This window comes from Dipodomys spectabilis, unplaced genomic scaffold (assembly GCF_019054845.1).
Source record: "Dipodomys spectabilis isolate Male_0828 unplaced genomic scaffold, ASM1905484v1 ptg000512l, whole genome shotgun sequence".
NCBI lineage: Eukaryota > Metazoa > Chordata > Mammalia > Rodentia > Heteromyidae > Dipodomys > Dipodomys spectabilis.
The window spans coordinates 1,674,967-1,686,037 of NW_024871189.1; the positions used below are offsets into that span (position 1 = coordinate 1,674,967).

Here is an 11,071-nt window from a genome sequence, read left to right on the forward strand (position 1 = left end):
TCCTCTTCCTCCTCCCCCTCCCTCTTTCTTCCTCTCTTCTAGTACTGGGACTCGAACTGAGGGGTTGGGATTCTATCCCTTAGCTTTTTTGCTTAAGGCTGGGACTCTACCACTTGAGCCACACCTCCAGTTTCAGTTTTTGGTGGGTAACTGTCCAGGCTGACTTTGAACTTTGATGGTCAGGTCTCAGCCTTCTGAGTAGCTAGGATTACAGGCATGAGCTATCAGTGCCTGGCAACATGTGTTCACTCTTTAAAAGTTCACTGAATGTCTGCTTTCAAGTCTGTTAGCTGAGAGTCTGCAATCTCGGCATTTAGGAGATCAAGGAGTTTTGTGAGTTCCAGCCAACCTGACCTGCATAGACCCTGTCTCAGAATGAGCACACACGCACGCATGCACGCACGCACGCGCGCAGTGCCAGGGCTCCTGGGTCTGGCTGAGCACGGAGGCCCCTCCCTCCCTGTACAGGGCTCAGTTCTGATCGGTCCTGACTTGTGCTTTTCTGGTCTAGGTGGCACTGAGGGTCCTGTTTCCTGACCGCTATATCCTGCAGGGCTTTTTTCGCCCCAGTGAGACAGGTGAGCAAGTTGCTAGAAGAGGCATGGGGCTCCTGGAGATCCCCGCCTTCCCGGCCACAGGTTGCGTGTGGCCCTGCCCGGTGAGCTCCAGCAGGGGGAGACGGCTGTCCTGTCTGTCTGTCATCAAGATGGTGCTGTGTTTGCATGTCCAGCATTTCTGCAGGCTGGCTCTTTCCATGGCCCTAGTCCTGGTTTGGGTGCCTGTGTTCCTGTCTCTTCTGGGCATTAGGGGATAGGAGGTACCCAGAGCCCATCTGAGAGGAAGGGGCTAGGTCAGAGTGAGCCTGAATGGCCTGTCTCAAGACAGTGGTGGCAAGGTAGCTGATCGGGCAGGGCTCAGGTTGAGGTGGTTGGTGAAGTGCTTGGCACTGTCTGGCCTTGGCTAGGCCTGGAGCTGGCAGAACAGGCCTCTCCAGCAAGTTGGGGATCCTGACTTCCTGGGAGTCCCCGCTATGCAGCAGACAGCATAGTGGCTTAGCCACTGAGCACCCGGGATGCCAGGGAGAAGTGTTGCGTGTGCAGGCTGGGATCTGCAGTCTGCAGTGTCCCTGGCCGCTTCTGTCTGGCATCCCTAGGCCAGCTAAGTGCTCAGCCGGGGGCCTCCGAGGGGGTAGGCAAGTGCTACTCGCTCTCTCCCTCCTCTGCAGTCGGAGACCTGCGGGACTTCGTGCGGAGTCACCTGGGGAACCCTGAACTCTCCTTCCACCTGTGTGAGTCACCCCTGGCCTCACTTGCTTCGCTGCCTGGTTGGTGGTTGGTCCTCCAGGCCATTTCCCCAAGGAAACTGAGCTGTCCATACCGTAGCAGGATGTAGCCTGAGGGAGGGAAGTGGGCTGTGATGTCTATGGCACTTGACAGGTTCAAGTGGACGGGGGAGGGGGTGGGGACAGGGGAGGGGGAGGAGGGGACAGGAGAGCTGCAGGGGACAGGTGGAGGAGGAGATTCTGCTTTGGGGAGCAGCCCCTCTGAGCCTCCACTGCAGAGGTTTTTCCAAAGGCCCCCGTCCCAAGCTCTCTGTGGAGGTGGAGGGGTACCTACAGCCTTCCTCACACAGCCCACCTCCTCTCCCCACAGTCATTGCTCCCCCCAAAACCATCCTGGATGACCACACGCTGACCCTCTTTCAGGTAGGAGGGATGAGGGGTGTGCCAGGCGGGTGCTGGGGGGCGGGTGGAGTCTGGCCGGAGCTGCTGTGGGTAATAAAGCCTTTTAGAGCCGGTGAATTCAGAGGCGCAGAGTGCCTCTGAAGTTGTTCCTGACGGGCTTCCAACCTCCTCCGCTTCCTGCCTGGCCCCAGGGCGGGGTGGGCCTGCCCCAACTGCTTGGCCTGCCGACCTGAGCAGGCAGCCCCAGGTCCTGGGCTCTGGGCTGTCAGGAGTGAGGAAGGGGCCCTGCCGGCCAGGTGGCAGGGCGGTGGAGAGCTGCATAAGGAAGAGTGGGGGCCGCTGGCCTGGGTCTGTCCCTCCTCCTGAGCCTGGCCTCCCCCGGCCCCAGCTGGTCTCTTAATGGCAGTGCCTTGGCTGGCCCCACTCCCTGCCACCGGGCCTCTGGAGGTCCTGAGCACGCCTGCTCAGGCCGCTTGATCTCATGCCCTGCTGGCGGCTCACAGAGCCAGGAGGAATGAATGTCCTGTCCTTTGGCCCCCTGGGAGAGCAGTGGGGCCTCCCTAGCCCCTCTGGCTAATGGTTTCCTTTTCAAAGTCTCTTCAGATATTTTAATTAACAACAGAGGCGCCTGAAGGGCTCCGCAGAGGTGGGGGGCCATGGGAGCCCGGAGCTGCCACCCATTGAGGAGCGCAGGGCAGGCTGGATGCCCAGCCAGGCCTGCGGGGAGGAGCCTGGGGAGGGAGGGAGCCACCCGCCCCTCCCCTCCCGTCCGGGCTTCTCTGCTCCAACTCCACCGCTCCACTCTGGCCAGCCTCTTGATAAACATTGGATTTGGAAGGTCCCCCTCCTGCCCAGTCCGGAGGCCCTTGGGGAACTTCCTACCCCAGCCTGATTCCTAGTGACACGCTGCCCCCTGCCACCAGCAGCCATCTCCTGTCCTCTGGCAGGTGGTGTCCCTGCCTGCTGCTGTCCTGACTGGAGAGCAGCCACCAGTGCAGGAGCAAGCTTGGCTTCCATGTTCCCGGCGGGCTCTGCTGTTAATGCTGAGAAGTGCTGGGAGGCCTGAGTACAGGGGGGTCCCCATCAGCCCAGAGGGAGTGTGGGGACATAGGCTCCACCTCCTCTTCACACCTCCCTGGGACCAGCAGTACTCTCCAGGGACCCCCAAGGCAAGCTCTGCTGGTGAAGAGGGAGTGTGTGGTGTGTAAGGCAGGGCTTAAAGCCAGGTGGGGTCAGCCCTAAACTCTGGGTCCCTTCCAGCCCGCCTAGGAAACACCAAAGCCCGGCAAGGTCTTGTGTCTGCGGCTCTCTGTTTTCTGGCCAGCTGTTACCCACCTGTATGCCGTCCCTCCTTGTCCTTCCTCTCTGATTCTACAAGGCTTAAAGTTCCTAACAGTGTCGGTGCTTGTGTGTGCTGGAAGAGGGCAGGTAGGGCCGGGCCAGGGTTTGGAGTCCTGGCCCGGGCTCAGCCCCAGGCCTGGGCAGAGCAGCCTTCTTGGACTGTTGAGTCAACAGGGAGTGGAATCTTCTGTTGGTCAGGGTAATTTGCCGTTCACGTGTCCCCTCTTCGATTGGGACCCTGGAGACCCAAGCTAATGGATTAAGGCTTGAGGTGGGCACCTCAGGTGGGCACAGGAGGAGCCCCCTAGGCTGGCCCTGTAGAGAGGCGGAGGAGAGGGGGAGGTGGGCCCCAGACTGTGGCTCTTGTACAGTTCCTAGCCTGGATTAGGTAAGAAGCTCCAGGACTGGGAATTAGCCCACAAGGAGTCAGAGAGTCCTGCAGCTGGAGGGCAGGCTCCTTAGCCCTTGCCCTTGGATGCCTGCTCCCTTCCTGGCAAAGGGACGGAGCAACTCAGGCTGCTCTGTACCTGAGCAGGGCTGACCCCGTGGCATCTGAGGGTGGGGAGGGGCCACTCAGTCACTGGGCCCAGGGGACCCAGCCGAGGGTTCTCAGGTTATAAGAAGTGCCGCACGCAGGACTAGTAAAGGCTCATTTGGGGTCCTTACAGAGGTTCAGCATCCCCCAAACAGACCAGCCTTCGTGCCAGCCAGCCCGCTGTCCCCACCTCTCTGTTCCTTTTGAGGGCAGGGACAGCTGAGCATAGTGCTCGGCCAGCTGTGGTGCTCTCCCTCCTTGTGCCTTGGCCCCCAGTGCCTGCAGTGCCTCCCCGTGCTGCGGGGCAGGGGGCCGGCTTGGGGGCAGCTTGTCAGAGAGCAGATGGGAGCCTGCAGGCAGTGCCCCACGAGGGGGTCCCAGGAATGCCCTAGCCCCGCTGGGCTCCCCGCGGTGGGTGCGTCTGCCTTGGCCCGGCAGACTTGGGGGAGGCTCCGTCCTCCCCGCGCCCCTGCCTGGCTCCCCGGCTTCCTTCCGGCCCTCGCCAGGGCACTGGGGCAGCCCCCCGCCCACCCCACGGGCTCCTCTCACAGGCTTTGATCGGCCGGCCTCACAATTGGGTTTCAAAGCACTCACCGCCCTTGTTTGTGTCGCTCAGCTGCCGGCTGGGCTGAGGTTTCGGCGTTCTTAGGCCTGGCCTTTGAAGCTTGCTCTTATTAATCTTTTAACATCCCCCAACCCCACCCACACGGCCCACCCCAGCAAGCCTGTGGCACTCTGAGCAGCCTGGAGCGCCACGGGAAGAGTGGGCCAGAGCGCCCTGGCGGGCCACCGCAGCCCCTTCCCTGGGAGGGTGCTGGCCGGCCCTTGCTGGCATGCTTTCTGGTTGGCCTTTGGCCACGAAGTAGCCCCAGCCCCCATGGGGTGCTGTTGCAGCCCTGAGGCAGCACCCCACTGTCCAGGAGTCTGTCAGGGAGGTCTCGGAGACATGTACCGAGCGTGTGAGGAAGCAACCCAGTCCACTTTCCTGCTCCCTACCCACACCCCTGCCCCGGCCAGAGCAGCCAGCCCTGAACAGAAGCCCTGTGTCCACAGCCCCCTCCGGATGGTGTGGCTCCGGAAGCTCTGATCGGCTCTCAGCTGGGCTGTTTTGGCGGGTGGGAGGAGCTTATGACTGATGGGTGCTGGCCCACAAACGATGGCTTTGACTGGAGCCCAGGCCGTGGGTCTGGATACTTGCTTACCCTGAGGGAAGGACCCCCCCCCCCATCTGGGAGTGGAGGGTCAGAAGTGCATCAGAGGCTGACATCCTGACCCCGGACCCCTCGCCCACCGTCTGACCGGTGGGGTAGGATGTCTCTTAGTCACGAGATCACAATCAAGTTCAAGCACACATAGTGTGCCTCTCTTCAGCTGTGGAACAGGATGGCTCCTAGTTAGAAGCTTACTCACAGCCCAAGTGCACCAAGAGCTTTGAACTAATGGTTAGAAAGTTGACTCTGGGCTGGGCGCCAGCGGCTCACGCCTGTAATCCTAGCTACTCAGGAAGCTGAGATCTGAGGATCACGGTTCGAAGCCAGGCTGGGTAGCAAAGTCTGTGACGCTCCTGGCTCCAATTAACTATCAAAAGGCTGGAAGTGGAGCTGTCGCTCAAGTAGTAGAGTGCTAGCCTTGAGTACAAAAACAAGGATCTTGCCCAGGCACTGAGCTTAAGCCCTGGGACCAGCAAAAAGAAAAGAGAAAGCCCTACCACCAGGCAGGAGGTAGGTAAAGAGAAATACCAAAGTTCAGATAAGAGGCAGAGCTCCTCACTACTCACTAGTGCTTGGGCAGTGTGTGTGGGGGGGGGGGGGGGGGGGAGGAGAGGCTGTGGCCATCTGAGATCCTCCTGCTAGATGGTCTGCTGCCTGCCCTGAACCCCTGCCTCCCCTCCAGGCAAACCTCTTCCCTGCTGCCCTTGTACACTTTGGAGCTGAAGAACCAACAGGTGAGTATGGCCCTGCTCTGTTGACCCAGCCAGCCAGCCCCATCCCAACTCCAGACCGTGCAGCACCCAAACCAAGACACCCTAGAGGGCGTTCAGTCCTGGGCCCCCTGGGGTTTGGGAGACCTGCAGCCCTAGAACCTGGGGTACCTGCTGCATATACCCCCCCTGGAGTGAATGGAAGGTGGAGACTTCATCTGTCTGGGGGTTCTGTCCTCTGAAGCTTTCTACCTGGAACCGGGGCTCCTGGAACACACCGTCCCCCCGTCTGCTGCGGACGTGCTGGTGGCTCGGTGAGTGCCGCGGGCCGCGGGCGCCTCTGAGCCAGCGCCACCGTCCTAGCTGTGGCTTCTCCCCCCAGGCACGTGCCCAGGGCTTCTGGGACCCCACCCCCACTGCCAGCCCCCGAGCCTGCACCCCTGGAGTCAGAGCCACCTGCTGAGGAGGGGGCACTCCCCCCCCCAGAGCCCGCCCCAGGAACAGCCCAGCCGGTGAGAAGGAGCCTGGGCAAAGTGCCCAAGTGGCTGAAGCTACCAGGTGCCTGTCAGGGAGTGGCTGGGTGGGCAGGGTGGCCAGGCAGGAGCCCAGGGCCCTGTGGCCATTCTGGTGTGTTTACACTGCAGCCAGCAAGAGGTGAGCGCAGGCTGCCAGCAAGGTGCCCATCGCTGGCCACAGGACTCCACTCACCCACGCGAGCAGGAATAAAGACGCGCTTCTCTCAGCCCGCCCACTGACCACTGTCGTTTCTGCAGAGATGACCACCCACCGCCTACCCAACTCTCCACTGCCGCTCGGACAGGTCCTGGGTTCTGTGTTCCCATGAACAAGGACTCAGGGGACCCCCCACCCAAGAAGCCTGAGCAGGCCAGAGCCCTGAGCCCACTGGCTCTCTCGTTTGTCACCCTTAGGACAGAAAGGAAGGCTTCCCTGGCACAGTGCCACCCTAGTCAGGGCTGCCCCAGTGGCTGCGTTCTGAACCAGCTCCAGTCCCAGCTGGCTGAAGCCCCCGTGTCCCTACCAGCCAGTCCCTCTGTAGGTTTGACTTCTACCTAGTCCAGTGCTTAAGAATCCAGAAACCCTAGGCTGGGCATGTGGCTTAGCAGTAAGTAGAGTGCTTGCCTAGCTTGCATGAAGCCCTAAGTTCAGTTCCTCAGCACCACATACATAGAAGTGGCTCTGTAGCTCAAGTGACACAGTTAGTCTTGAGCAAAAGAAGCTCAGGACAGTGCCCAAGCCCTGAGTTCAAACCCCAGGACTGGCAAAAAATAAATTTAAAAAATTCCAGAAATCCTTAGCCAGGCACCAGTGGCCCATACCTATAATCTCAGGAGACTGAGATCTGAGGATTTCAGTTCAAAGCCAGCCTGGGCAGGAAAGTCTGTGAGACTTATCTCCAATAAACTATTCAGAAAAGGCAGGAAGTGGCGCTGTGGCTCAAGTGGTAGCCTTGAGCACAGAGGCCCAGAAACAGCACCCACGCCCCCGAGTTCAACTCCAGGACTGGCAAAAAGAAAAAACCTAGAAATCCACCAGAATGGTTAGGACAACCATGACAACCATCTGGGCACTGGCTTTGCCCACCCTGGACCAGTGGGACTCGGTCCTCTGGCTGCTGCCTCTGAAGTTCCCCCAGGTCAGCTTGAGCCCGAGGGATGTAGGGTTGTCCCTTCTGCCCCTGGCCGGACACGCACACCCACCCTAGTCTGTGGGAGCCAAGCAGCTCCGTAGGGAAGCCCAAGTCATCCTGTCCTATGGGACAGTATAGGTCCGGGAGGCAAGGGGCTCTGAAGACTGGCTTGCTGGGGCCCGTGCAGCGCCCGCCAGGCCTGGACAGCCTTGGAGGTAGCCAGTGGGCACAGCCTGTGCGTAGGCAGCCTGGGGCAGATGGGAGGCCCTTCACTGTAACATGGCCTCAGGGCCTCCTGAGGCTCAGGCCTGGACATTTGGTTGTTGGGTCTCTTGCCCTGCTGTCTGCCTGCTCCTCCCTCCACCAGGGGGCCCTACAGACCCCACTCCCCCCATCAGCGGCAGCTGCCGTGGCAGTAAGTTACCAAGCAAACGGGGCCACATGTGGGAAGGCCTGCAGGCAGCCTGTACACACGTGCTATTCCCTTTCCTTTTGGAGACATCTGCCCTTGCCCCACTGAGATGGATGGTGGGAAAGGGCGCAGGCACTCCGGCTCAGCCTGGGAGAGACGCTGAGTTACTGATGTTCTGTAAGAACAATTTTTTTTTTTTTGTCAGTTGTGGGGCTTGCTTGAACTCTGGGCCTGGGCGCTGTCCCTGAGCATTTTTGTTCAAGGCTAGTTTTCTATCACTTGAGCCATGGCAGCACTTCAGTTGTCTGGTGGTTAATTGGAGATAAGTCTTAAGAACTTTCCTGCCTGGGCTGGCTTTGAACTTTGAGCCTCAGATTCTCAGCCTCCCAAGTAGCTAGGATTACAGGCGTGAGCCACCTGCACCTGGCTGTAAGAACAGTTTGTAGCTCAGGGTGCTACCCTCTGAGGGGCAGATCAGGTGGTAAAAAGGCAGGCTACACATCAGCTTTGATATTAGGTGGCAAGAAAGCAGTGCTGCCATCAGCTGGTTTATTTATAAAACACTGTGGCCACCTGAGCTAGCTGTGGCCAGAGGCAGACAAGGCCCTCGTCCTCCATTCCCTGAGCGGCAAGCAGAGGACACCAGGAGCTTGGTAGTTGCTGGGGTCCTGGCAGCATCTAAGGCCGGAAAACTCCACACTCAGGTGGCAGTGTGCACCACGCCCTTCAGGCCACGTAGCTCAGAGGAAGCCCCTAGAAGTCCAGGAGCTGTGGAGAAGGGTGTGAGGGAGCGGCTGGGCACCAGTCTAGGACACTGTGCTGCCCTCCCGTACCCCACATACCAGCTGTGGGAGGACCTTCTCCAGCTGGTCCACATCGACAAGGGCGGCGTCCTCTGCCTGGGCCTGCCGGATCCCGCGGACAGCGGCTTCTGCCATGACGCCGGAAGCAGGGTGGGAGAAGCCCGACTGTACCCACTGCCAGCCCTCATAAGACCCAGGTCACGGCCCAGTTAACAGCTCTTTGGGGAACTAGGGGAAACAGTTAGCTTTTCCAGTGAGAAAACAAGATATCTTGGGTGTTCTAGTGCCAAAGGACCCTCAACTCACCTGTGACAAAGATCCTCAGCAGCTCTGCCATGAGCTGCAGGGCATCCCCGCTGACTGCCAGGAGGAAGAACAGGGTAAGGGGCAGTTCCCTGCATCCCACCCCTTCCCCACCCTCCAACGGGCACCCCGCACCTCTGGTCTTGCTGTCCCTGAAGTGCAGGTGCAGCAGTCTGCTCACCAGCTCCTGGAGAAAAAGGAAGGGATCAGCACCAGCTCTGGGCATCAGACTTCAACGGAGCATGCTTGCGGCTTCTGGCTCCACCGTTACCCCCCCAGGGCCCCTCCCAGTGTGGGAAATGAGGTGGGCTGGGCTGGGCTGTGTGGGGAAATGATGTCCAGGAGAGAGGGACTGGTGAGAAGGACTGTGGGAAAGTCTGCTGAGCTGGTACCATGTCTGTCCTGGGCATGGTATCAAAGGCATGTTGCTGTCAGAGGTAACGTGGTCAGGGCTGCTGAACCATGGAGCTGGAGGAGGCTGGGTCACATCTGGCTTTTTTTGGCAGGGAATAGAGCTGTATCTGGGTTGAGTGGAGAGGTGGTAGAGCAAGGCCCAGCTGTGGGACCTCCTGGGGGAGATGGAGTGGTGGGAGGAAGGGGTCCGGCCAGGTGCGGGGCATGGGGCTTGGGGTAAGACCCTGGAAGGATGTGCTAGCCGGTTGAGGAGCTGCGCTGGGCGGCAGTGGCCGGGGAGGTCGGCCTGAGAACCTGTGACGGCTGAGAGGCCACCGGTCAGCTCGGCGGGAAGTGGCTGGGGAAGGCCGGTGAGCCGCCACTGGGGGTCAACTACGGGTCCCGGGCAGAAGAAAGGGACGGATGGATCCTGAGATGCAGGCGCACAGCGCCGCCTGCTGGCCCCGCGCCGCCAGGGAGGCCTCGGAACCCCGGGGGGGGGGGGGGGAGATGAGGGCCATGAGGGGGGAACACCAGCCCCGGCTGGAGCGCCAGCCACCGCCCTGGAGCTGCCAGATGGGGTCGCTCCGCGCGCCGGGGGTGAGCGTGGAGGGTAGGGGCGCCCTCGCCGAGCGGACCGCAGCTTCCCAGTGCTGGGACCACTGACCGGGAGCCCAGACCCTCCTGTCCGACTATGCGAAGACGGGACCCCACCCCCCGGCATGGGCCAGGCCCTGGGATCTTACACACACACACACACGCACCGGCAGGGCAAGGGATCCCACACACACACACCCGGCAGGGGCAAGGCCCTGGGATCACACACACACACACACACGCACCGGCATGGGCCAGGCCCTGGGATCACACACACACACACACACGCACCGGCATGGGCCAGGCCCTGGGATCTTACACACACACACACACACACACGCACCGGCAGGGGCAAGGCCCTGGGATCCCCCCCCACACACACACACGCACCGGCATGGGCCAGGCCCTGGGATCTTACACACACACACACACACACACGCACCGGCAGGGCAAGGCCCTGGGATCCCACACACACACACCCGGCAGGGGCAAGGCCCTGGGATCCCCCCCCCCCCCCACGCACCGGCAGGGGCAAGGCCCTGGGATCCCCCCACACACACACGCACCGGCAGGGGCAAGGCTCTGGGATCACACACACACACACACGCACCGGCAGGGCAAGGCCCTGGGATCCCACACACACACACCCGGCAGGGGCAAGGCCCTGGGATCCCCCCACACACACACGCACCGGCAGGGGCAAGGCTCTGGGATCTTACACACACACACACACGCACCGGCAGGGCGAGGCCCTGGGATCCCCCCACACACACCCCAGCAGGGCGAGGCCCTGCGACCCCGGCCTGGAGGGCCGCTCGGGAAGGCCGGCGGCGTCCCTCCGGGACAACCCCGGGGCGGGGCGGGGCCCGGCTCCAGGACCCCGCACACCCCTTCCGTCGCGCCGCTGAACGGGCTGCTCTACCCACCTCCACCCGGCTGGGGGACGTGCGCACAGCGAGGGGGCCGGCCTCGAGCCCGCACAGGCGTCGCGAGGGGACAGCGGCGTGGGAGCCAGCCTCACCTTCTGAAAGCCGGAGCTAGCTCCTTCCATGGTTGTGGTCTCCGCCCGCGCTCAGCGGAAATCGGAGCGCGCCGACCCGTCAGCCAATGAGCAAGAAGCGCGCCCTTCTACAGCCCCGCCTTCGGAAAGCCAGCCAATGAGCGCGGAGAGCGCCCTCTCGGTTCTCCCACCTCTAGCGGGAGCGTGCTGCCTCGGCCGCTTCGGAGCACGGCCCTCCTTAGTTTTCATTGGTCCGCGGCGAGCACCTCCCCGCAACGCCTCATGGGAGTTGTAGTTCTCGTCGCTCGTCCCGGCGCGACCCGCTCTTCCTGGATACCGAGGCTCCCGGGGCCGAGAAGAGCGCGGCGGCGAGTCGGGTTCCGGCGCGAGGGCCGCCTGCGGGCCGCAGGGCAGGTCGGCGGTACGTGAGACGT

General features: G+C 61.7%; 2 protein-coding genes across 3 annotated transcripts in view; one reads left to right on the forward strand and one right to left on the reverse strand.

The window, feature by feature from the left end:
• Nucleotides 1–6,223, forward strand: part of Aspscr1 (ASPSCR1 tether for SLC2A4, UBX domain containing) — a 42,490-nt gene extending 36,267 nt beyond the window's left edge. Inside the window, exons 10-16 of the mRNA XM_042670029.1 lie at nucleotides 512–578; nucleotides 1,226–1,288; nucleotides 1,653–1,705; nucleotides 5,454–5,505; nucleotides 5,726–5,795; nucleotides 5,864–6,039; nucleotides 6,126–6,223. Coding sequence (XP_042525963.1) covers nucleotides 512–578; nucleotides 1,226–1,288; nucleotides 1,653–1,705; nucleotides 5,454–5,505; nucleotides 5,726–5,795; nucleotides 5,864–6,039; nucleotides 6,126–6,139 — 495 coding nt within the window. The 3' untranslated portion in view covers nucleotides 6,140–6,223. The remainder of the gene's footprint in view (nucleotides 1–511; nucleotides 579–1,225; nucleotides 1,289–1,652; nucleotides 1,706–5,453; nucleotides 5,506–5,725; nucleotides 5,796–5,863; nucleotides 6,040–6,125) is intronic.
• Nucleotides 6,224–8,054: 1,831 nt separating this feature from the next.
• Cenpx (centromere protein X) lies at nucleotides 8,055–10,778 on the reverse strand. Of its 2 annotated transcripts, XM_042670035.1 has the most exons (5): nucleotides 10,659–10,750; nucleotides 8,783–8,834; nucleotides 8,651–8,704; nucleotides 8,384–8,472; nucleotides 8,055–8,309 (listed from the first exon to the last, which is right to left on the reverse strand). In XM_042670035.1, the coding sequence occupies exons 1-5, from the start codon at nucleotides 10,686–10,688 to the stop codon at nucleotides 8,295–8,297; spliced, it is 240 nt and encodes a 79-aa protein (XP_042525969.1). In that variant the 5' UTR covers nucleotides 10,689–10,750; the 3' UTR covers nucleotides 8,055–8,294. The 2 variants fall into 2 exon arrangements, with proteins under 2 accessions (XP_042525969.1, XP_042525968.1); XM_042670034.1 differs by having other exon boundaries at nucleotides 8,651–8,834; nucleotides 10,659–10,778.
• Between the last annotated feature and the right edge of the window lie 293 nt (nucleotides 10,779–11,071).

Bases quoted from the DNA above. Each gene is read 5' to 3' on its own strand.
- Cenpx (XM_042670034.1), bottom strand. From the start codon at position 10,688: ATGGAAGGAGCTAGCTCCGGCTTTCAGAAG. The intron at 8,835-10,658 runs GTGAGGCTGGCT...CTTTTTCTCCAG, and splicing joins CTAGCTCCGGCTTTCAGAAG to GAGCTGGTGAGCAGACTGCT. The intron at 8,473-8,650 runs GTGAGTTGAGGG...GCGTCATGGCAG, and splicing joins GCTGAGGATCTTTGTCACAG to AAGCCGCTGTCCGCGGGATC.